The 26773-nt window shown below is 43.3% G+C and overlaps 1 protein-coding gene and 1 pseudogene across 2 annotated transcripts in view; both read right to left on the minus strand.

Moving 5' to 3' along the window:
- Positions 1-26773, minus strand: part of KREMEN1 (kringle containing transmembrane protein 1) — a 65332-nt gene that overhangs the window by 33407 nt on the left and 5152 nt on the right. For both annotated transcript variants that reach the window (XM_047697665.1, XM_047697666.1), the window contains exons 2-3: positions 12483-12645; positions 7397-7488 (exon numbers count right to left, since the gene is read on the minus strand). In XM_047697665.1, the coding sequence (XP_047553621.1) occupies positions 7397-7488; positions 12483-12645 (255 nt within the window). The remainder of the gene's footprint in view (positions 1-7396; positions 7489-12482; positions 12646-26773) is intronic.
- LOC125082394 (heterogeneous nuclear ribonucleoprotein A3-like) lies at positions 627-6614 on the minus strand (annotated as a pseudogene).

Genomic DNA, 26773 nt, shown 5'->3' on the forward strand with positions numbered 1-26773 from the left:
AAGCGAGGTAATGTGAACGAATAGAAGTGTTATACACAGTCGGTACTCCATAATAGTTGAAATAAAAGCTGAAACATGCTAAACATCAGTGATGACATTAAAATGCAAAAAGTGCTAACAGAGACAAAACATTTTCTGTAATTCAGAGACTGCCTTGACCACCCCTGCCAAAGTGCCCTTGGCTTTTTACTCAAGCTCTGAACATAGCTTTAAAAACTCTTATTAGGGATCATGCTTGGAAGCATATTTGTAAGGAACAACAAATCTGTTTTAACAAGGCCAGGGTGTCATTTAATTAAAAGGAACTTGAGCCAGTGAAGTCACTAAAGGCCCCATTTTGCAGAGATGCCATGGCTGGCATCCCCTTAGGATTCCTCTGTGTGAATGATGCAATCTCTGGAGAACTTCTCACGGATTAAAAGGGGGACACTTCACCCCAAATCCCTAACACAGAAGCTTGAGGAGCTATGGAGAAACATCATCTGACACTCCACACTCTTCAGCCTCATCACCATCTTCCCAGGTCAAGTCCAGGCTCCATACCCACAAGATGGTCGTCCATTATCTGGCCCCACCTCATTCTTCTCAGACCTCATCTCTTGCCCTGCCTTCCTTTTTTTTTTTTTAAGTTAAAATTCCTTAATTTTTTATTCCTGTACCACTACCACAATTTACAGGGCAATATACCTGACGTAATGAAAAGAAAAAGATAAACGAAGCTACAACAGATAAAAGACCGCAGGAATGTACATCCGATTGACACTACATTGCATTAACCAGTAGCTGCACTGTGTTGTAAACTGTGGCTATGGCAGTCCTGAGCAAGAAGGCTTTCCTCTTTAAGCTGCAGTAACTTTTCTGACTACGGATCTTTGTTCTTTCTGTGGCAGATTTTTACCGTTCCTCTAATGCATTTCGGACGACTGTCTCAAAGTAACCTGCAACTTTCCTGACAACTCCTCGCTCTCTTTCCTGCTAAGAACTGCAGCCCTTTTCTTCTGAAAATTTTTTAGAACCTTCTGCTACCATATCCACCACTTCCACCACCAGATCCACAACCACCACCATAGGGACTGCCCGAGCTTCTTCCACCAAAACTGCCCCCGCTTCATGGGTACATAATTGGATTGCTGTTGTCCACTATAATTTCCACAATCATTATAGTTCCCACCACCATAGTTAGCTCCAAAATTTCCTCCTTCATTGTAACCACCATATCCTCTACCACCACCTCCATATCCACCTCCTTTGTTTTCATATCCTGGTCCACCACCCCCATAGCCTCCTCTACTCCTATAACCAGGACCACCACCACAATTGCCACCATCGCCTCCAAATCCATTATATCCACCATCACCTCCTCCATAACTCCCTCTGCTGCTACCACCTCCACCACCACAACCTCCTCTTCCACCAAAGTTTCCACCACCTCCAAAGTTTCCTCCACGACCTCTTTGTGAGCCAGCAGACTGCATTTCTTCTTTAGAAAGGGCTTTTTTCACTTCGCAACTATGCCCGTTAATAGTGTGGTATTTCTGAACAACAATTTTAATAACTGTATCATGATCATCAAAAGTTACAAAAGCAAATCTCTTTTTTCCACTCCGTCTGTCTTCCATAACTTCCATGGTTTCAATCTTGCCATACTTTTCAAAGTAGTCTCTCAAATTATATTCTTCTGCATCTCCTTTAATATCACCAACAAAAATTTTCTTCACTGTTAGATGGGCACCAGGCTTTACAGAATCCTTTCTAGAAACAGCGCTCTTTGGTTCCACTACATGCCCATCAAACTTGTGTGGTCAAGCACATATTGCTGTATCCACCTCTTCAACACAAGAGTAAGTCACAAAACCAAAACCCCCGGAATGTTTTGTTTGGGGGTCTCTCATCTCCACACAATCTGTAAGTGCACCCCACTTTTCAAAATGTTCTCTTAAACTATCATCTGTAGTTCCAAAGCTCAAACCACCAATAAACAGTTTTCTCAACTGCTCTGGTTCCTTTGGATAATGGCCCTCCTCCCCTGGTGGCAGTGGCTGGAGATGGGCTGGGTGTGACTAGGCAGCGGTTTTACCTCCATTTTATGACACGATTCGCCTCTTCCCACTCGACTTCAATATGGGACCGAGAGGAAGAGTTGCCTTTCCTTCTTATATCTCTATCTCAGCAACATTGATTTTGCTTGGGAATTCACTAGTGTGTGAGTGCATGCACACTATTCCTTCTACCCCGCTGCCCTCCCTACTCCACCCAACCCTAACATCTAGAACCTGGCTGCTTCAAGTGTGATACTACAACTCCGCATCCCAGGGTCTGGTTATAACTGCAGAGTCTCTAGCCTGCCCTAGACCTACTGAATCAGAATCTGCATTTTAATAAAATCCCCATAACTACTATATTTTCATGAGGAAACTTAAAGTTGGAGAAGCCCTGTTGCCAAGATCCCACCTCTTCCAGAAGCCCTCCTTGATAACCAGTGGCCCCTGCCTCCCACCATGCCAGGGAAGATGCCCCTCCTTCAGTGCTCCCAACCTTTTCTCCTCTCATTTATTACAGAGTATCTTGTAGATGCTTATCTGTCTGTCTGTCTTTTGCTCTAGACTAGGGGGTCCCCACAGACCACACCATCCTTGTGTCCCCTGTGCTGTACAAGGTATGGCATATGACTGGAGCTTAAAAAATGACACTTGTCGGGGCGCCTGGGTGGCTCAGTGGGTTAAGCCGCTGCCTTCGGCTCAGGTCATGATCTCGGGGTCCTGGGATCGAGCCCCGCATCGGGCTCTCTGCTCAGCGGGGAGCCTGCTTCCTCCTCTCTCTCTGCCTGCCTCTCTGCCTGCTTGTGATCTCTCTCTGTCAAATAAGTAAATAAAATCTTTAAAAAAAAAAAAAATGACACTTGTCACAGCTAGTAATAAACTCCTTGTGATTCTCAACTTTAATAACCAACTTTAAATAACTTTTATAACTAGCTTTAACTTTAATAATAATAACTTAAATAACTAGAAGTTTATAAAGTTTAATAACTAAAATTTTAACCACTAACTTTATTTTTATTTATTTTTTTAGAGAGGGAGGAGGTGAGGGAGAGGGAAAGAGAGAATCCCAAGCGGGCTCCAGGCCCAGCTCAAAGCTCAATCTCACAACCCTGAGATCATGACCTGAGCTGAAATCAAGATTTGGACACTTAAGTGACTGAACCACCCAGGTGTCCCTTATCACTAACTTTAATAACTAACTCAGATACCTGTGAGCTATATGCAAATTATCTCAATTCAGGTTAATTAGGTTAATCATGTTATACATCTGAACCCAGATACTTTGAATGTATTTATATATTTATTTTGAAATATTTAAAATATACAATTTTAAGATATCACAGAATTAACTTTTTATAATGGAAACTTTCAAACATATAAAAAAGCAGGAAGGAATAATGAGCCCATTGTCATGCAGCATCAAAAAACACCTACTTTTTTTTTTTTTTAAACCATTCTAGTTTCATCTATTTCACTCATCTGACCCATTCACTCTTTGGGAGATGAGGTCATTTTAAAATAAATTCCAGACATATTATCTATTTCAACCACAAATATTTCAGTATGTATCTATAATTTCAAATGACTTAAACAATTATTTGTATATCTCCACCATGCCATTATTGTACCTAATAAAATTAACAGCGGTTTCTTAATATAATCTAATAGTCTATGTTCCAATTTCCCTATTTCAAAGATGAATTTGGGGGCGCCTGGGTGGTTCAGTGGGTTAAAGCCTCTGCCTTCGGCTCAGGTCATGATCCCAGGGTCCTGGGATCAAGCCCCGCATCAGGCTCTCTGCTCAGTGGGGAGCCTGCTTCCTCCTCTCTCTCTGCCTGCCTCTCTGCCTACTTGTGATCTCTGTCAAATAAATAAATAAAATCTTAAAAAAAATGATGAATTTGTATAGTTGAGTTTGTAGAAATCGGGTGAATGTTTTATAGCAAACAAAGAATGGCTCTCAGCAATGATAAAGTATATTTCTCATGCCCGTGGTTTCAGGCCCATGTCGGCTATGTGGAGGAAATTATATTTGCCTTTAAATGCCATTTGCAGGTTCCCCTCCACCTCAGAACTAGATTACTTAAACTTTTACAAAACTATCCCAAATTTTTAAAAAGAATCTAGGTAAAACAGAACAAATCAAAAGCCATGCTGAGGCCCATCACATCCTTTGCAAGCAATGAAATAAATGGGAATTAGAATGGAAAAGATGATTACTTAACAAGAAAGAAATAAGCAAAGAACAGATACTAAGCCAAATGGTTTCCGCCTGGTTTAGCTAAACCAACAGGACTGAGTTGTAGAGGATGGGATCTAGAGGGATGGGAACCTTGAGGACTTTTTGAGGAAATTTGCTTTTAATGATCTGTATTTCTTCTGTCCACAATAGAAACTTGGGGTTTCTGAGAAACATACTGGTCCATGTGGTTTGAAGAGCATATCCAATTACCTCAGAGTTGTTCTTTTTTTAACAGTTATGTTCTGGGTCGGGGGTGGGGTAAGTCTGGTGGCGGGTATTAAGGAGGGCACGTATTGCATGGAGCACTGGGTGTGGTGCATAAACAATGAATTTTGGAACGCTAAAAAAAATAAAAATAAAATCTTTTAAAAAATTAATTAAGGGGCGCCTGGGTGGCTCAGTGGTTTAAGCCTCTGCCTTCGGCTCAGGTCATGATCCCGGGGTCCTGGGATCGAGCCCCGCATCGGGCTCTCTGCTCAGCAGGGAGCCTGCTTCCTCCTCTCTCTCTGCCTGCCTCTCTGCCTACTTCTGATTTCTCTCTGTCAAATAAATAAAAAATCTTTAAAAAAAAAATTAATTAAAAAAAATAATGGTTATGTTCTGATCCATGCTCCACAGGTCAAGAGCACAGTTCAAGTTTCTCTTTTTCCCTGTGTGAATCAGACTTCATCACTGCCTCCCTGCTTGTCTTAGCTCTGTCCGAAACATGCCGCCGGGCAGAGATTCCGGTCGCCACACAATGGCCTGCCATTCAACCACATTCTGTTTTGTCCCTAAACATCCACTCCCCCGGCTCCTGCTGGGTCTGTTATATTCAGATATGAACTTTCCAGGAATCTGATCATGTCACAGGCCTTTTCCTGTATGACAAGTTCAATGCTAATCATGAATAGTGGGCTTCGCACAGAGGGTTAGTATTATTCATGAAAATTATGACTCCACATCCAGAAATAGGGCAAAACTGGCTTAAAATAGGCTGGTTGTATCTCTGTCGAGTCCACTAGGCAACTACCAAGGCCTCTTCCTTCAACCAGCACAGGAGTTTTTCTCAACTACATTAATCAGACACTCAAGGAGCACAATGTTCTCCCAGACTCTCAAAGTCTGAGGCTCAGTTAGATGGGGAGCCCCGGTACCCACAGGGTGAATGGAAGGGTTTTCTAAAGAACCAAAGCCAGATACTGTTCCCTCCCCAGCATCCCCCTAAATCAGGTACTCCCCAGCTCTCATTCCCAACCTCTGTATGCTTCCCTGCCCGGACCATTTCAAGGCCAACTTTAGACGTTTTGAGAAGGCTACTAAAGGGCCATAAAAAAAGGAAATGATATTTAATTTTCCTTTTTTGGAAGAGCGAGGCACATCCTGCAAATATTAGGAATGAGAGGGGTATTACATGGGTTGTATCATTTTTCGGTAATTCTCTATTCTGGAACTTAGTTTCAGTGACCACATGAGTCCGCTCCCATTGGCCCAAATTATATTTTATAAATGCAAGTTGAGGATTATCTTTCCAAATAAAAGCAGCCAGATTGAAATCCCCTCCTCGCCATTCCTGAGAGAATGACACAGGCTAGTACTAAAAGACTATCTTTGTGTAGAACAAATGGACCGAGGAAAATCTGCTTTCCTCTCCCCCTGCCCCTTTCTTCTTTACATAACTAGAGCCAAATGAGATGTTTTTCATTTTAAAAATTTGATTAAGCAGACTGAGCAAAAGCCCATTCTGCTGGTCTTTACTGCCTTCTCAATTTTGGGACTGAATCAAGGCATACTCGGGTTGGAAGGAGAGTGAAGCCAGAGCCTCACTGCCAGGCAATGGTCTCATTTGGAAATTTGTAACTTTTGGAAGGTGAGAGGTGGGGCCTGCAGCACCCCTTCCCCATGAGGCAGCAAAATTCAGACTGCTGTGGTGGGCATGAGTGAGAGGTCCCAGGTCCCCCCACAAACCTCCGTATCACTCTATATACACAGCCTCCGGGGCTGACGTGTGAGGAAGGTGACAAGATAAGGAGTAAGGGGAAATAGTATGGTAAAAAACAACCCAGGTAGAATTATTATGAATGAGCTGTCCTTTTCCTTAGCTCTAGTAACTGAGAAAACGTGCTCCACTGGCATATTTAAAAAGATATTACAGGGCACCTAGGTGGCTGTCAGTTAAGTGTCCGATTTTTTTATTTTGGCTCAGGTCATGATCTCAGGGTGGTTAGATGGAGCCCTGCGTTGGGTGGGAGCCTGCCTAAGTTTCTCTCCCGCTGCCCCTCCCACCCCTCTCTCTCAAAAAAAGAAAGAAAAGATCGGACAAACACTACATTAGTACCGTCTTCCAGGGCCATTCTCGTTTGGGCTTCTGTACTTTAAAACTACAATATATTCTATCTTGTTTTCAAGTGTCTTCCTAAGAGTCCGTAGCACACTGCATGTTCCCTGAGGGTCAGGGTATCCTTCTGCCTCTGTGTCTTGCATATAATAAACACTGAATGAATATAGAAATGAATGGAGGAAACAGCTACAAAACAGGCCTTGGAGTAAAAGGCTGAAGAAACTGGGTTTTTCAGTAGTAGAGAGGGATAAGGTATGAGTTACCACAAAAAACAACAGAACATCTTTATGCTGATATGAGGAAAAGGACAATCACATTGGTTTGGAAGGGGATCAGTGAGGAGTTTCCTGAATACCATTTTTCAGGAGAGACAGCGCATCAAATGCAAATAATAAGTAATGTCATAGTTTAGTTTCACTGTCTATAAAGGGACTCATCATTCACTCTAGACAATTCTTTCCCAAAACCGTGAGGGAGTTTAGTTTCCCAGGCCTGCTACTGAGCTCTTGCCATCTCTCTATCCATGAACGAATCAGCACGAGGAAATTAAGTACAAGTAGATACCCTGGGTGGGCTTATCCATCAAGGGAATGGGGGTCCTGAGGCAAACAGGCCCTCTATTTCTGAAAAGTCTCAACAAGAGAAAGGGAAAATCCCCAGCCCAGGATGGCTTCTCCTTTCACCTGCTTCATGAAATCCACCTGCCTGAACAACCTGCTCTCTGGCAGTGGCCTTCCACTCTGTACCCTCAGTGCTAGTGTCCTGAAACCTTCAGCGGGTGCATTAGAGCCTTACTCTGACAAGCGGGAATCTCGCAGTACTTCCAGTAGACTCCATCCTCATGCTCTGCCACATAGCACCAGGGGCTCACATCTCCATCTGGATTTCTGTCAGGGAAAGGACACACAAATAACATTTCTGTCATGTTAAGTCAACTCGCTTTTCAGGTTTACCAAAGAGGAATGCGTCAGCGTCTGTGTTATTTCTAATAACTGGTATGTATTGGTATTGGTATGTGCTGCCTCTTACAAAGAGAAAAATGCGGTGAGGGGGTGTGCCTGGCTGGCTCAGACTGAAGAGCATGTAGCTCTGGATCTCGGGTCGTGAGTTCAAGCCCCACACTGGGCGTAGAGATTACTTAAAAAAAAAAAAAAAGAGTAAGAGAAGAATGGTAACGCTACAAGAACAAACTCAAGGGTGCCTGGGTAGCTCAGTCGGTTAAGCGGCTGCCTTCAGCTCAGGTCATGATCCGAATATCCTGGGATCAAGTCCCACATCAGGCTCCCTGTTCAGCGAGAGCCTGCTTCTCCCTCTCCCTGCCTCTCTGCCTACTTATGCTCTCTATCTCTCTGTCAAATAAATAAATAAAATCTTAAAAAAAAAAGTCTTTAAAAAAAAAAAAGAACAAACTCATGTACTCTGACATACAATTCAGAATTTGGGGGTGGGGGCTGTGTGTGGTGAGCAAAGGTTATATAATTTTACAAAGATTCATGATAGTGTAACCAGGGCAACTGACCAGAGAACAAATCATGCCAAGCAGCACTGGCACCTTAAGTGTGCACACAGTGACGCCCACGGCGGAGTGCACAGGTGTTCTCAATACTGTGGATAAGAATGTGAGTGAGCCCAGGGGCGCCTGGATGGCTCAGTCAGTTAAGCGTCCGACTTTGGCTCAGGTAGTGATCCCCTGACCTCAGGGTCCTGGAATCTAGCCTCCCATTGGAGACTTGATGGGCTCTGTGCCAAGCCTCTGTGAGGTGGGGAAACCTCCTTCTCCTCTTCCTCTACCCCTCCCCCACTTGTGTTCTCTCTCTGTCATATAAATAAAAAAAAATTTACATTAAAAAAAAAAAAAGGATGCGTGATGCCTGGGTGGCTCAGTAGGTTAAGTGTCTGCCTTTGGCTCAGGTCATGGTCCCAGAGTCCTCGGATCAAGTCCCACATGGGGCTCCTTGCTCAGCAGGGAGCCTGCTTTTCCCTCTGCCTGCCGCTCCCCCTGCATGTACCTCTCTCTCTCTCTGACAAATAAATAAAATCTTAAAAAAAAAAAGAACGCGAATGGACACCCATGATCAGGATGGCAATTTGGCAATTAAAGCGAAAGGCCCAAAACATATGCAAAGCCTCTTTACCAGGCAATTTCTCCTTTAGTACTTTAAATCTCCACTTACAAAGATGTTCATCGTAGCATTTTTATAATACAAACAAGTTAGAAACAACACTTAAGGATTGGTTAAATAAATGTTATATCCATATAAGGGAATGCTGAGCAGCTAGTAAAAATGCAGTGTAGAGACACATTTATTAATATAAAAAGACATCCACATGTCTTGTTGGTTTTTTTTTTTTTTAAGATTTTATTTATTTATTTGACAGACAGAGAGCACAAGTAGGCAGAGAGGCAGGCAGAGAGAGGGGGGAAGCAGGCTTCCCGCCCAGCAGAGAGCCCGATGCGGGGCTCAATCCCAGGACCCTGGGATCATGACCTGAACCAAAGGCAGAGGCTTTAACCCACTGAGCCACCCAGGTGCCCCTTGTTAGGTTTTTTAAAAGGTAGTTCGAAAACACGGTGCGTGACACAGTCCCATCATTTGAAAAGAGGTATTCAGGAAAGGATACACATCAAACCCCTGAAAGTATCTCTAGAATGGGACTATCAGTAATTAAAAAATTTTTTTTTCTTTTCTGATTCTCTTTATTTTTCTATTTCTTCTACAATGAACACGGATTGTGTAATTTTTAAACAATAAAATAAAATTCACATGCTACAGAGTCCACTGATAAGCTTTCATTAACATCAGGCTAGTTGGCACATGTTTGACAGAAGTGGGTCCTATTCCTCCCACAAGATACTAACTTCTCAGAAAAATCTGAGGAAAGCTAAGCCTAAGAGTTTCAATCAGAACATGCAATCCTGTGATCCTGGTACCAACTTCTGATGCAGCACTAATATTTTTTAAAGGCCTATTTCACATTTCTAAAATGCCCTTGAAGGTCTTTTCAACTCAAGGGCATCAGGACAATAATGGGCCATCCTGCTGTAACAGACCCCAAATGGCAAGGGTTACCATACATGCACATACACACAGAGAAACCTTGCCTCCAAGCTCCCTTTCTTTCCACTCAGAACACTGGAAACCCGACACGCCGGTTAGGCCGGAAACGGGCATAAAGACCCTGCAGCGGGAGCTCTGGAGCCACCCCTATCAGGCCCAGAGGGATAAGCCTATTGTGGGGCCCAGAAGATAAGCTGCCCCAAGCACAAAGGGTCCTTTCATTTTCTGTGCCCGAAGGCAGGTGCCAGCGCCAACTCTGCTCTTCCCTGTCCGTCTGCCTTTGCCTCTAATCCAGATCCGTCGAGCCCAGAGAAGTGCATTCCCATCACTCGCCATCTCACAGACATCTCCACTGCGATGGGTCTGGCATCCAAGCACAAGACAAACATGGTGTCGGATGTCAGCTGAGAAATCAAAGCAGGAGAACTTGTACAAAGCCCTTCTTTAAACAGAATTTCACTGTCATCTTCCTCCCTCTATTCACTGTCCATCTTTGATGTAGTATTTGGTGAAGACGTTAGAAAACAACTGTTTATTATCAATGTCAAAACCATTCTGAAAAGCATCTGTATAGCTTAATAAAGAATAAGCAAATTCATCTTGGATTTCGCTGCCGAGCTAAAACAAAAGGCCTAGACCTGCTGATGTGATGATAATCAACATTTCGGCCTCCCTTTTTTCTGAAGTAAAAACTGGTAGTTCAGGTCTGGTACATTCCATCAAGTCAAAGGAGAGGCTGACTCTGGCCAGGGCTGAGGAGGAAGGCAGTCATGTTGTGTCCCCCTGCAACCCCCGCTGCTCTCCCAGTGGAGAACCATGTGCATTTGTGGGAGTCTGTGTAGGGCTGGGTGCTAATCCATGTATGAGAAAAGACTTTCTTTTTCATATAAATTAAACCTCTTTGGAAATTTAAAATTTACCTTAAAGTCAGACTTAAACCTAGGAGTTCTTCTGAGAAGCCATGCTTGAAAGAAAGCAACAGAATAATAGCATAAACTAGTAGCCCTCTATCGAGAGGCGCTTTGGAACAAGACTATAAGTAACTATTGTAAAAACAAACAAAAAAAACTCTAAACACTGGTTTCTCTTCCTAAATATTCTTCCCAACCCAACTCTTTCTATGAGTAGCAAAAGGGATGGAAATAAACCAGAAATGGAGTGGGGTTAATTTCTGTAATCATGCAAAAATGATCTTAATGAACATGTAAACCTCTGAAAACAAAATGTAAAAGAATGACTTCATGAGCATGTGTAATTTTATTTTTTTTTTAAGATTTTATTTATTTATTTGACAGACAGATTACAAGTAGACAGAGAGGCAGACAGAGAGAGAGGGGGAAGCAGGCTCCTCGCCGAGCAGAGAGCCCGATGCGGGGCTCGATCCCAGGACCCTGAGATCATGACCTGAGCCGAAGGCAAAGGCTTAACCCTCTGAGCCACCCAGGCGCCCCAGCGTGTGTAATTTTAACAATAAAATGCAACAGATAGCAAAATGTGAAGTAACACAGATTGTTACCTCTGGGAACTGGGGCTTGCTGAGGATTTTAGGGGAAAAGATGTCAAAAGATGACCTTATCTAAGCAATATTTATCTGTAGTTTTTGAGATTTTGGAAAAGCTTTTAAGATTTTTATAATAACAACTAAAAAATAATGCAATGGTGACTGCAGGGGAATGGCCAGTTGGAACAAATTAGAGCAGAGGTGAAGGAAAGAGCTGCAGGCACAGGGATAACCTGGACAACAGGCCTGGGACTTCAAGACGCCCACAGGGTCCTGGAATGTTAGGAAAGTTACATAGGGAGAGCAGAAAGTAAACCGTGCGGTCGATGCAAGGCAGGTATGACTACGTTGGCTCAGCAGGGTTGACAGTGCCACAGCTGAGTTTCCAACATTCGGTAGAACCAGGGACACAGCGTGAGACTCAAAGAGTAGCTCGGGTGCTCGCTTCGGCAGCACATATACAAAGAGTAGCTCAGTGAACATTTCTGCCTTTGCACCTGTCCTTAATACTAATTAATTGGACACAGTGCTGAACCATGAGTCACATTATCAGGCTCTTGAGTATAAATAGCTTAAATGTAGCTATCACCAAAAGTGCTTAGAATCTTTCTTTGCTCTTGTCCCTATAGACCAGCGTCTTAACTTGCTTTGCATCACTGATAACTTTGCGACTCTGATCAAAGTTATGGGTCATTTCTGTGGAAAATCTCTAGCTGAAGCGTCTTGGATCTTGGGTGAAGAGCCCCTGTCAGAGTTAGACAGGAGGTAAACACCAAAGAAACACCGTATTCTCCGGAGAGGAAGGAAACAGCATAAATCTGATGGTTGCAGCTGCTCCTAGAGCAATGCTCTCCTGGACTGGCGCGAGGCGGGATAATGTAGAATAGCTTCCTTTACTCAGAAGCAGAGGGAGGCTAGGGCCACAGGCAGTGCTCTGTTTGACCACCACATTCCCAGGAGCTTAAAAAGCTTTGCCATCTGTGTATTGTCCACTGGCGGCGGGGCCAACTAAGAAAGCCCTTCCCAAGAGATGTGTAAGTGATCAGACAGGAAAGCAGAGCTCTGAAAACCTGCATCAAAGCAACCAGAGTTGAAAAAAGAGTGGTAGAATGTGTGTGTGTTTGTGTGTGTGTGTGTGTGCGTGCACGCCACACACACACAAGCAAGGTGTGGGAGGAAGATTTTTAAAATAGTAACAAGAAAGGCCTTCTGAGTTGGTCAAAAGGAGACAAGCTTTCCATAGTTGTGAGCAAGGTTGGAAGGGACTGGAAAAGAAGGCCAAAGATTTTTTTTTTTTAAGCACTGTGTGGCCCCATCTTACCTGCAGTAGTTATGCTCGCCGAGACCCCCCTCCCCATTGGGGTATTTCAGAGTATTGTATGGATGCTGGAAAGTCTCGTTCCAGAACAGGCATGGCTTCCCACCTTGTAGTGCCGTCCAGTTCTGCGTTCCCCTATAATCTGCACCATTGGCCGTGAAACATTCTAGGAGAAAGAAAAGACAGAGCAAACTAATTTTCTGGCAACATCCATAGTCTCCTCCCTCTCTGGTTGATGTTTTATTTGTTTTGTTTGGACCCAGCTGGAAATGGATAGTGTCTTGCTAGATCCTGGACACCGCGAAGTTAACATTGCTCAGGCTGAGTAAATATGAAACGCAGTCCCCTTCGAATGCAAGGCTGGTCTTGGCACTAGCTTGCCTACAGACACTTTAGAGATACTTTTCCCCTAGAGTATACAGATCCCAACTCGGATATAAACAGGGAGCTGAAATGTACTGAAGCCCATGAAGTGAACCGGGAAACCCCCAAATCTGGGAACAGTGGGTAACAGCCATCGCAAGGAATTGTGGGTGCTCGGAGGGGGTCACTGGTCTCGCCAGTGTCTCTGTGTGGTAACTAGAACCAGGTCACCAGCTGTACGTGAGTTCTCCCCTACAGTCTGAAAGGCTGCACTGACACTTGGATTTAATAAGCCCATCGGATACAGCAACGCTTTGGAATCCCAATCACACAAGTCTGGGAATGACTCACATTCCCTGGTAATGAAGAACAGTCCTCCCCATGCTGTTTGAGATAGAGATGCAATGGAACAGACAGTCAATAGGAGGGAGCGGGGGCCAAGTTGGCATTTTGTCTTACCTCTTTCCAAAATTCCTCCCTACAAGACACACAGAACGTCGTCTCAGGTCCATTTAATAAAATGACAAAATCCTTGCAGGTGCAACAATGTGCTTCTAAAATCTGCTTCTCAGATTTTGGGGGGATGGGAACCGAGGCTGATAGGATTTCCCCCACATATTGCATGCATTAAATTCACAGAGGTTCATGAGAAAGGCACAGTACAAAGAGCAATTTTTAAAAATTAGCTTAGTTGAAACTGACAGATAGAAGCACTTCAAACACTTCTTTAAGATGTATCCCTCGGAACCTGATGATCTGGGGGAGTTACGCTAACATTCTCGGTTTGCTTGCTCCCCTGTCCCTGGCACGCACTGACCTCTAACTTCCGGTATGAAGGACTCTCAGTGCTGTCTCCTGTTGCAAGGCATGTGCCTGTTCCAGCCTACGCATGCGGACAACATGAACGCATCTACATTCTAGGAGCTACGTCTTCTAATATTTAAAATCTACCCTCAGACCATCTCGCTTCCTATACCCCCTACCTCCCACTATCTGGGCTTTTCTTTGCCTGGAAGAGCATGGTTTTATGGACAACCAAAATAACCTGGAATTCCAGGCTGCACAGAACATCACAGCGACTCATCATGTTTGGTGTGACATCCATATGCCAAGCCAGTACGACTCATCAGATACTGAAACAACCACTCTGCCCAGAGTGTGCATAAATACAAAACGTTAAAGGTCATTCAAAGAGGCAGCTCAGTGTAACATAAAATACACTGAACGGAGAGGCTAAGCTCTGGTTTCTTGTCCTGGACCTGCTGCGGGCCAGCTGTGTGACCTTGGACGAGTCACCGTCACCCACGGCACCACTAACACATAGTATTTCACCGTATGCCGAGCTCTGCTCTAAATGCTTCACAAATATCAACTCCCCACCAACCTGAAGTGGAGGTCTCAGTATCCCATTTTACAAATGTGGCCACTGGGTCACTCAACCATCTTTCAGTGCCCCTAGAGGACCTCTTCAGATCATCCTTGCTTTCTCTGTCACTTCCCTCACCACACTTCCCCCTCATCAGCAAGTCCTGTTGACTTTCTTAAAATATATACCCCGAAACTGCCCTCTCCTCTCCATCTTGGGTGCCCCCACTTTAGTCCCATTCACATTCAGAGGACAGTTCAGCCTCGTTCAGGATTCACAGCCTCACTTCTGTCCTCTTGCAACTCATTTTCTGCACGGTGCTCAAAGTTCCCAGGAAAATATGAGCGCTGGGTACAAAACCCAAACCCTTCACCCATGCCTGCTAAGCCCCAGGCCTTTCCTCTCACTGCACCCTGAGCTCTTCTCCTAGTCACTCGCCCGTGCTCCTGCTTCTAATGGCTTCTACTGGCCTGCTTCTAATTCCGTAAACACACCATGCTATTTCCTGCCCCAAATGTTCTTCCTCTAATACCTCCCAGTGCAGACTAAATGTTCACTCCTCAGAAAACCTATCCTTACCATCTCCACTCCTAGTTTTCTGCCTTTAGTCTAGTTTGCTTCATAGCATTCATTATCACTAGAAATATATATGATCTGCTAGACAGGGAGAGAGAGAGAGACTCTGTGCGTGCGTGCGTGCGTGCGTGCGTGCATGTGTGTGTACCAAACCCTATCCTGACTCAAGGGTTAGAATGGGACCTGGAAACTGTATTTCTAAAAATCTGCCTCAGTGCTTCTGTTAAGTAATTTGTCTTGGGAACCACTAGACTAGATGATTCTAAGAGCATCAAATCAACCTTTTGCCGATTGCTAGAATTTTAATTGCTGCGTGCTGATAAATCTTTTCCTCCTACCACAAGTGGTTGGGGAGTGGCCCAGGAGCCAGAAATGCCAGCCAACCAATGGAAGCCTTAGCCATAAACAGCAATTTGCAGGACAGTGGGGTCAGTGTTCCCAGAGGTTCAGATGACTTGATTTGTAACACAAAAGAATGTGGTGGCCATCCACACCTGTCAGTCCTCCTGAATGGGGATGAGGAGGCATCTGGGAGAGAGAATGGCAAAATGTAGGCTTCTTTGCTTCAGTCTGTTTCTCCTAGACCCAAATCTTATTCTCATTGCATTAGGGAAAGTGAGACAGCGTACCACATTTTTTTTTCTTTTTAAAGATTTTATTTATTTATTTGACAGACAGAGATCACAAGTAGGCAGAGAGGCAGGCAGAGAGAGAGAGAAGGGGAAGCAGGCTCCCCGCTGCCCAGAGAGCCCGATGTGGGGCTCGATCCCAGGACCCCGGGATCATGACCTGAGTTGAAGGCAGAGGCTTTAACCCACTGAGCCACCCAGGCGCCCCCAGCGTACCACATTTTATGATTTTTTAAATGGATTTGCCCAGTGCATATCAATTGTGGACAAAAACAAGAAAAACAAACTTGAACATTCTGGATTAAAGTGACATGAGCATTTTGATTTCATCAGAAGACCACGGCAGGTAATGAGGACCCCTTCTCCCTTATTGTCTACTGCTAAAAAACTGACATAAGCTTTGGCTAGATAAACAAGAAATGGCTTAAACCAATAAGAAATAAAATATCACATGGCCAGCTGTATATTTAGGCATTCAGTGAAAGGGAATGAGCAAAGGTGATAGATCTCATGTCTAGCATATTCTTAATTAACCCATTCAACAAATATTTATTCAGTACATACTATGTGTCTGGCACTGTTCACAGCACTGGGGCTACACTGGTGAACACTCGGCAGTCATGGAGCTTACATAGTAACAGGGGGGCCACGCTCATAACAAACCATTCAAATTCACGTCAGATAGTGAGGAGTGCTGAAAGGAAAAACGGAGTAAGGGGATGGAGACTGAATGGTGGGGGTTCTATTTTGGGGGGGTGGGCCCAAAAAAGGCCTGGAGGGGAGGGGGCATTTGAGCAGAGATATGGTCAAAGGGAGGAAACAAAACCATCTTAAACACGTGGGGAGAGCAGTATTGGCAATGGGCACAGTGAAGAGGAGACCCCTGCGGGCCCCAGTGTGCTTGGCAGGTCTGGGGAACTAAAAGGCAGCTCCTCTAAGTGGGAGTGGGTGAGGAGCGAAGAGGAGGGGGAGGAGAGAGGCAAGGCCAAGGACACACAGGGTCTAGAGCATTATATAAATCAGATTTTGGCTTTTGTTCTGAGTGTGAGGGGAAGCCAGTGGAGGGTTCTGGGCAGAGAAATGACATGATCTGACTTATCTTTCAAACCCACTGTTTAAAAAAATAAAAGCCAAAAAAACAAAAACAAAAACAACTGTCTAGCTGCTGGGTGGAGAAAGATATCTGGAGAGGCAGGAACTCATCAGGGACATCTGTCAGGTGGTTACAGCAGAAAGACGAGCTAGAAAAGATGCCCTGGACCAGGCTGGCAGCCGAAAGGTGGTGAGAAGTAGCCACATTCTGGATATGCTTTGAAGGCAGAGCCAAAAGTATTTGCTGAGAGAAAGAGGAGTCGAGGCCCACCCCAAGGACATGGGCCTGAGGGGAGACTCCATTTACTACAATGGGGAGGCCCCAAGAGGGGCAGAGTATGTTGGGTGGAACCAGGCTTTGGCTGTGGATCGGTTAAGTCTGAGACACCTTTCAGAACAGTGGGTGGAGATACACAAGAAGCAGATGGCTTGATGAGCCTGGAGCTGAGGAAAAGGGCCGAGCGAGGCTGGCTGGAGCTAGAAGTGTGGCAGTAACAGCGCAGATGTGTGGAAAGAACAGGGTTACCGCAGGTGGAGAGAGAAGACATCTGGGCCTGAGTCCCGGGACCCTGCAACATTTTAGGCAAGGAAAGAGGAGGGCCTGGCACTGATGAGTGAGAAAGTGTGCCCTGGGAGGTGGGAGAAAAGCTAAGAAAGTGTGTGCATCTTGAAAGTCAAGGGAGAAGGTGTCCTGAGCAGGAAGGAATAATAAACTGTGAACACCAAGGAAACTTCATTTCCTCATTTTCTCTGGCCGGATCCCAATTACCTCATAGAAGTCATCTGTCTGACCCTATCTCTCCATCGGAAAACTCCAAATGTTTTGTTGTGGGGACTTAATGAAAACAGCCCTTGCGTTAAACATAAGCCTGACAGAAATTTAGTAATACAGCAGAAAATTTCCTCAGTGAAGCTGGCATCAAAGCACCGAGAGCACTAATTCCACCCTTCCAAGTTGGTAATTCCTTATCTTTTCCCCCGTCACCAAAATCCTCCAAAGTATGGCATATGACATTTATTTTCGAAATTGGAGATGCTAATTTTATTGAAATTCCTTTGCCGATAAGTGGAATCACATTAGGGTAAATCAAATCCTTGGTTGAGAATCTTGAGGAAATGGTTTTGTGCCAACCAACTATTTTCTGTAGGAAACCGGTACCCCATGCAGGCCTGGCAGTAATTTCCGTGGTAGTAAGATAGGCAGGTAAAGACTCCGCCTTTGGGTGAAAGCTCGGTACTCCTTCATTGCTAAGAAAAGCTGGCTGGAGCTTTCTCTCATAAAGCTGTGATTGTTCGTTATGCTTAGAATTTCGAAGGGTTGGGTATAAAGAAAAGCCCTGATGCTATATTCTAAACTTCGATATTTATGCCTTCAAATCCGGAAGATCTCACATATTCACACGCTATATGTAAAAGTATTTGAAGATCTCAGTAATTTAGAGGCAAGAGCTATAGAGGACCTAGAAATACTTCCAAAAAATATTTCCCACATTACAATTCTCAAACTCAGTCTACCTCGTGGAGAATCACTTGAAAAATAGGGACCTGATCCCCAGACAAATACCACATACACAACAGTTACAATTTCAGAAGTGCTCATGAAACCCCTTAAACCCTTCTCTGCAGCCCCAAGATCCATTTAGCCTAAGGGCCCCCTAAATTAGTGATATCTACAGAATATGCACAGATAGACACACACACACACACACACACACACACACAGAAATGTATAGGATTGAATATTTAATCTCAAGGGTTATGAAATAGTTTAAATTGAATACTGTTCTGCCTGAAAAGTTTCTAGCAGCAATGTGGTAGAGCATGGAAAATACAGTTAGGAGCTGGACTCAGGCTTGGCCTGTGGTTTACAAGCAACAGGCATTCAGCTAACCTCTTTGAGCCTGTGTCTTCACTTGTAAAATAGGGGTTAGGTTAACTACAGCTCAGGGCAACTGGAAGAATTGGAGGATGTGCAAATAAAATGCCCTAGCACACAGTAGGTACCCAATAAACTATTATTATATAATTATAAAGTTTTTTAAATAATCAAATTTATTATAAATTTGAGATTATCATGATCATATATTTCATTCTGGTCCACAAAAACAGTTGTCTATGAAAGGCAATATAACATGAGTAGATAGGCATATCACCTGTTCTAATCATATATATTTTTTATTATTTTATTTATTTATTGGTCAGAGAAATAGAGAGAATGGCAGGCAGAGGGAGACTCTATGCTGAGCAGGGAGTGTGACGTAGGACTCTATCCCAGGATCCTGGGGTCATGACCTGAGCAGAAGGCAGATGCTTAACTGACTGAGCCACCCAGCCATCCTTATAATTCTGTTTAAAGTTATCAGGCTGGGGTGCCTGGGTGGCTCAGTGGGTTAAAGACTCTGCCTTTGGCTCAGGTCATGATCCCAGGGTCCTGGGATTGAGCCCCGCAACGGGCTCTCTGTTCCACGGGGAGCCTGCTTCTTCCTCTCACTCTCTGCCTGCCTCTCTGCCTACTTGTGATATCTGTCAAATAGATAAATAAAATCTTTAAAAAAAATAAAGTTATCAGGCTACCATCAGGATAGAAAATATATATGGTGTGAGTCCTGTGCTGAATCCAAGCATTCAATGAATAAAAGTTAAGAGAAAAAGGTATAATGGAGCAAATAGATTTTTTCTTAATCATAATTTCAACTGTAAGTGTGTTTAAAGTTTATATGTTCTAATGAATCATATCTGTACTTGGGGCGCCTAGATAGCCCCAAGTCAGTTGGGTGTCCAATCCTGGTTTTGGCTCAAGTCATGATCTCAGAGTCATGAGATCGAGCCCCTAGTTGGGCTCCATGCTCAGTGTGGAGTCTGCTGGAGATTCTCTCTCCTTCTACCCCTCCCCCTGCTCACACGTGCAAGCACTCTCTCTCAAAATAAACAAACATGCACAGCATTTTTAAAGTTCATGTTTAAAACTGTTAATGAGACGTTCTCTTAAAATAATTAAAACTTAACATATATGAGACAGCGGTAGGAAAGCAGCAGTTCATTGAAAAGACATTCTATGCCTTGACAAGATTTAATAAAGTTGAAGAGTATGTTCTCAATGAGGCTCTATAACTACGTCATTCCTAATTACACTACTTGTCTGAAACCATACTATTGAGAAACAGAAAAATTTTCTCATACTGAGTCGAGAATATTCCTAGTTTTCTGGTGGAATTACTAGTTGGATCTCTATCCACAATGTCTGTGAGAGTCACTGTTTTTAATCTATCAAAGTCAAGTGTCTCATGTAGGACCACTCAGTATCTCTAGTGATTCTACAGTGGATGAATTCACCTGTTTTTTTTTTTTTTTTAAAGATTTTATTTATTTGTCAGAGAGAGAGGAGAGCGAGCAAGCACAGGCAGACAGAATGGCAGGCAGAGGGAGAAGCAGGCTCCCCGCCAAACAAGGAGCCCGATGTGGGACTCGATCCCAGGACGCTGGGATCATGACCTGAGCCGAAGGCAGCTGCTTAACCAACTGAGCCACCCAGGCGTCCCGAATTCACCTGGGTTTGATCCAGTTTGGAATCAACATGCATCAACAGACTCTAAATTCAATTATGGCATCTTAAAATAAGACAGCAGAAACCATTTTCCAATGGGAATATCTTCTGTTCCTTTAAAGAGGTCTCTAAAATTTGGTAAATGGGTAGAATTATAGAAATACAAGGCTTAGGTGGAAAAAGTTCCTTTTAACATTTAAAGGATGACCCAATAGTGTTGTCAAATGTCTGTTCAACACATCTACTACTCTGCTGGGTTCGTGGTACAGACTGGTGTCCAGTGGGAACTTGCAGGTACATCTTCAAAGCTCATGCTCCTGGGAAAAACTGCCTTTTGGACACAGACACTCAAATGCACTACAGGAATGCTCATTTCAGTTATGTGGAACCCTGAAGTAAAGAGTAAAGAGACACATGACCATGGGAAGGCAGTGGTTCCCAATGTTTTCCTAGCCCAACACAGCTGAGGTAAGAGCAGTGATTCCCACGATCATTTAGACTGAGGTTATTGGATCTAGACTAGAGAGTGGATAATTTGGGGAAGGGGGTCCTCAGTATACACAGTAAGTATAGGAAATCACTGGAATAAAGAGGAAAGGATACCAGATAACCAGCTGACACTGTGTGGTTTGAGAAAATCACCTGGACACTTGGGGCCCCCCTTCTTCACCTGTGAAACAATGAATGGGGTTTGAGACAGATGGTCTCAATGTCCCTTCACTCTAAACTCAAATTTCAAGATTCCATCATAATGGAACTGAAGTTCAAAAGTCTATGTGACTGGAGAGCACTGATGGCTCAAAATCTCTTCCAAGCTTAAAATTCTCTAATTCTGGGGCACCTGGCTGGCTCAGATGGTGGAGCATGTGACTTTTGATTTTGCCGTTGTGAGTTCAAGCCCCATGATGAGTGTAGAGATCATTAAAAAATAAAATCTTATAAAAATAAAATAAAATAATATAAAATTCTCTAATTCTACATGTCTCTCTAATGGAAGTGACGGTTCTATGGTTAAAACAAAACAAAACAAAAGCCTCACCTCCGATGTGGACCCTGAACCCATCAAAGAGGTACTTAAGCCCTCTTTTTCCTTAGAAGAAACCACATCTTCAACAAATAAATTACAAAGAAAAAAGAAAAACAGAGGGATCCTATAGGTTAATAGAGACTCTTGTCACATCCTCTAAATGTACCTTGCTTACATCCTGAATTAAACTGTGAAAGAACCCATGAGTCAACTCGGAGAATCTGAACACTGATTACTGATTGGATATTTGATAACATTAGGGAATTATTGTTAGTTTTGCTAAGTGTGTTGACGGTAATGGTACTATGACTATGCATTTGAGAAGCGTTCTTAACATTTAGAGAGAGATACTGAAATACTTATAGATGAGATGATTTATCTGAGATCTGTTACAAAATAATCTAGTTGGGGATATGAAGCAGCTACAAATGAAATAATATTGGCCTTGGTTGATAATCATGGAAGCTGGGAAATGGATACATGGGACTTCCTTACGTTCTTCTATTTTTGCATGTATTCTAAATTTCCCATAATAAAAATGTGTTAAAGGATACCCTGAAAACATGTTGCCTTATAATTAATTTACCTTAGTTTCTTTTAAAAAAACTATAAACAAACTCAATCAGTTGCACATTCTGTCATCTAAATTCAAGATAGATATTCACATATCATGTTCTTGGGCTATGTATTAACAGTTGAAATGACCACAGAACAAGCTGTACTTTTGCCCAAAGTAGAATTACCATAAAAAGAATCACTCTAAGTTTTTTTTTTAATTCTCAGTTTTTTAATTAAAAAAATCTTTTAGGTCTTTCTTTTTATTCAAGGAAACAGCATCCTTAAAAACAGTAATGAAAGAAAAGGACAGGCCTCTCAAAGTTATTTTAACTAAAGAATTTATACTTTTAGAAGGGAGCTTGAGGTCTTCTGTTTGAATCTCCATTTTTTAAACTTGTCTCTATTGATAGATAAAATATTTAATTACTTAAAACACTATCCCAAGAAAACGGAACCTACTGTAAGCATAAGACCAGAGGTTTCAGTTCAGAAGACCCGTGAAAACACTTCAGAGAGGATTCTTTATTATTTGTTATATAACAACAACCCAGAATGCAGTGCTGCTTGGGTCCCGACCACTCTTTTCCCATCTGGGTCTCATCCTGAATATGCTCCACTCCTTCCCAGGCAGGACCCACTGGAAAACACGCCATGGTTGCCTCTGTGGAGGACATGTGTTTCTGCCAGAACAGTCACCACGAATACACAGTAGTGCTTGAAGAATTTAAATCAAATATGCAGTAGTGCTTTAGGATATTAAAAAAACATACAATCGTCAAATTGAAGACCAAGAGATAGCTTCCGAGAAAGAACCTGGCTCTACAGCATATACAGAGAGATGAGGCCAATCTTCAGTGAAAGAATAGACACACTCAGACAGAGGTCACCAGCTCAGGAGAACTCTAGTTTTGTGAATTAACCATGGATTTTACTGCCAATGCCACCAGAACATATTCCATCACACTTTGGTGATGGTACCTGTCTTGATATAATGTTTTTTTAAGAGTTTATTTATTTATTTGACAGTGAGAGAGAGATCACAAGCAGGCAGAGAGGCAGGCAGAGAGAGAGAGGAGGAAGCAGGTTCCCCGCTCAGCAGAGAGCCCGATGCGGGGCTTGATCCCAGGACCCTGGGACCATGACCTGAGCCGAAGGCAGCGGCTTTAACCTACTGAGCCACCCAGGCACCCCTAGCCCATGAGTTTCTTGAGCATCTCACTCATCTTCGTATCTGCACCAAGCACAAGCCACTCAGAATGTGACTGGCAAATGTTAGCCAGACGAGGGAAGTAGGTATATGGGGGAACTGAGGTGAAAATGTACTACAGGCATATTCAGAGTGCCCTGGTTTCCTCACCAATTGATGCCTCTAGGCTAGCAATCATGACTTACCTAGGAATGACCTATGAGAATATGAGAAGTTCCAGAAATTGGTAAATCACGTACTTGAAAATCAAATGCTTGCTGTTTAAACCAGAGCAATTGCTATTAAAAGGAAATTTATGGTGAAGCCATTTGTAATAGGGAATAATCAACCTCCTTTATAAGGAAAATACACATTTTTTATTCTGAGTTTGCTTTAAGCAGGAGACACCTGGCACAAATCTGTACTTTGCCTCACCATCCCTTGACCAACCCTATTTCATACTGTCTGAAGCTCTCAGTATAAAAGGAGATACAACAAACTTCTATATAATCCAGCTTCTGGACAAGTTTCAGCAGCATTGCCTGTGCCCTATTGTTAATTTCAGATAGCAAGAAAGTTCCCATACAATGGAGCCTTGGAGGGCAGCCAACACTCCATGGAAGCCGGGCTGTGGGCTATTTAGCTTCCCTTGGTTGATATGGGATGGCCAAATAATACAGGAATTCTTGAGATGGGAGCTGACTAGTAGGTCAACAGCATATCCCTAGAGCACATCTTTAAAGTAAAACCTAAAGCAAAAAAGTTGTAGTCTTTTATGAATTGGCACAAGGACGAGTCCTAGTCAGGGATACTGGGCATACAGTAGGCATGTGATAGGCACTTGGTACTTGGTCCCAAGATAAAAAACATGATTCAAGTGACAAGTTTCAGAAGTTCTGGCCAGAGAGACAGTTTTGGGCAGAAGGAAAGACTCAGTGTCGTACTAACTTATAAACAAAAACAAGCAGAAGCTGTCATGTCTAGTCAGCCAGGGCAATAAGGGTAGATGGTGACCAACAGATTGATTTCATAGTCAAAGGTATAAACTTTCCCAGATCTAGAGCAGGGTTGCCAGATTTAGCAAATGAAAATATAGGATGTCAGTTAAATTTGAATGTCAGATAAACGACAAACACTTTTTTAAGGTAAATACTACATAAGACAGACTCACACACACAAAAATTACTCATTATCTGACATTTGAATTTAACCGACTATCTGGTATTTAATCTGGCAATCATACTCCAGGGAGAGCAGAAACACGTTGAATCCCAAATGTCCTTAAGCCACTTAGGTTTCCAAATCACCATCCACAGAAATGCTTACTTCAGAACTCAGATATGGATAATGAAGAATCTACTTTCTTAAGAGTGAAACAAGATGTTGATCAGAGATGCCTTTTCCGAGGTCACAGTGAAAGGAAGGACAAAAGAATAATACAGTTAGGAATGGGGTTGCTCAACCCTAGCACTATTAACATTTGGAGTCAAACAGGTCCTTGGTGGGGGGACTGTCCTGCATACTGAAAGATGTTTAGCAGCATTCCTGGCCTCTACCTGCTAGATGGCAGGAGCATATCCTACCCCATCCCACCCCACTCTGATTTGTGACAATCAAAAATGTTTCCAGATAATAAAAGGCACCTGGGTGGTTCAGTTGGTTAAGTGTCCCACTCATGATTTTGCCTCAGGCTCTGTACTCAGTGGGGAGTCTGCTTGGGATTCTCTCCCTCCCCCGACTCATGATTTCTCTCATGTGCACTCTCTCTCTCAAGTAAAATAATCTTTAGGGTGGCTTGGTTGGTTAAGCATCTGACTCTTGATTTCAGCTCAAGTTCTCAGCTCAGGGCTGAGCTACGAGTCGGGCTCCATGCTGGGTGTGGAGCCTGCTCATGATTCTGTCTCCCTCTGGCCCTCCCCTGCTCTCTCTCTTTAAAAAAAAAAAAAGTTTCCAGATATTGCCAAATGTCCCCTGGGGGCAAAATCTCCTCCAGTTGAAACTACTAAAGAGACAAAATGATCAAATAAACAGAAAGTGTTGTATCTATTAACCAGTGGTCTCATAACAAAAGATTCTTCTCAAGGGAGAAAGTCTCAGCTCACCCTGGGCCCCCTTAAGCCCGTAATAAGGACGAGAGGCCTAGTCATTTCAGCTAAGACAATCAAAAACCCTTCATCTGCCACAAGTGCTAGAGAAGAATCTTTGGTGAGCCAAGCCGATGGAGCTCTGCATGGCTACGCACACATCACAGCAAGCAGGGCGTTGTATCCAGCCTTTGAAGATGTTGCTTTTAAGTTAACCTCCCTTCCAACTGAACTTTTTCCAAATCTCTTCCTGCCATTTGGAAGTTGAGTGATTCTCAGCTGAAAAGGCCTGTATATACGAGGTGCAGATGGTGGCAGTTACGGCCCTCACCAGATGCTGCAGTCTCTAATTTGATTGAAAGGATATAATTAGACAACAGAAACACTTTAATGAAAGAGCAAAACATGGAGGGAGGGAAGGATTGAAGGCCCTTAACTGATGCCAAAACACCCACCAGTAATAGAGGCTTTGAGTCTGGGGCAAGGGAAGGGGAAAGCCCCTTAAAAGGACAGTCCCCATCCTGTTTATTTCCCCATAGACATAGGAATAGGGATTTTATTATTGTAGATTTCCACTGTATTTTATGTGGGAACAATCTGATTAAAACCAGAAGAGTCTTCGGAAGAACATCAAAGAAAAACAAATATGGCTTCTGTGGTCATTATTAAAAATATTTTCACCAGCCCAATAATCTTCTTTGAAGATGAATTTTTATAGATTGAACAACAGCAAGCAATTTACATACTGTGATGGCACTGGTTAATGACCGCTACCATTGTGGAAGAGGACCACTTGGTCGCCATGTTTTCACACAACTTTAGGCCACCAAGGAACATGGACAGCCATTTAATGTATCTGTTCGGAAGGCACAAAGAAACCATGTAGAAGGAGTCCTACATGCTGATGCTGCAACCATTCTGAATCATCTTTAAAAGTTGCTTATGCTGTTTTTACTTTTTCCTAGCTTCTAAACTTTGAGTGTTGAGTATACTGTTCTGGTTCTAACCAAGAATCTAACCAAACTGAAAGAAATCCAGCCCTCAAAGTCTAAAGTTGCTAATGTGGTGTGACACTCGGGCTTGGAAGCGGCTGCAGCCTCCTCAGCCCACTAGAAGCAGGGCCCGCCCTTGTGGTAAATTGAACAATAAAAGTTTAATGCTTTGGCGACTTGCCAAGGATTAAATCAGTGGCAAGAGAAAAAGCCGGGCCTAGCAGAGGGGCAGCCCCTAGAGCGTCCTGTTATAATGGGGAGGAATAAAGGCAATCTTGCATGTTAGGTGGCCTAAAATCTTCTGTCTACCAGGTGCTTCGTAGCACCTCACTTCATTTCTCTTCAAACTGTTGCAAGTCTGGGGTGCCTGGCTGGCTCAGTAGGTGGAGCATGCGACTCTTGATCTTGGGGGTGTAAGTTCAAGCCCCACACTGGGTGTAGAGATTTCTTAAAAATAAAATCATAAAAAATTAAAAAAGAAAGAAAAAACAACTGTTGCAAGTCCAAGCAAGGGAGGCGTTTCCCTAGAAAGACAACCAAAGGGGGTGGGGTGGGCAGAGGTCAGGGAGCAGGATATTTCCTTACAGGAGAAGGCAAATTTCTGTAGAGTGGTTATTTTGGGGAAATATGGGCACCCTTTTGACATATCCACAATGGCCTCTTTCCTTTCTCTGTTCAGTCTGAACCCAGAATAATGTCTCAGAGATGAGGTCTGGGGAAGAAGCCACTGCCATCTTGAAAGGAAGACACGGAAGACAACAGAGAGAGGGGGAAAAACAGAGTGAACTAGGGCTGCTCCTATGGGTCTAATACTTTTGGGTTCCAGCCAGACTCTCCAGGTCAAACTGAATATGGAAGGAATGTCAGTCATTGTTCT

Source organism: Lutra lutra, chromosome 12 (genome assembly GCF_902655055.1).
Source record: "Lutra lutra chromosome 12, mLutLut1.2, whole genome shotgun sequence".
In the NCBI taxonomy this organism is placed as follows: Eukaryota; Metazoa; Chordata; class Mammalia; order Carnivora; family Mustelidae; genus Lutra; species Lutra lutra.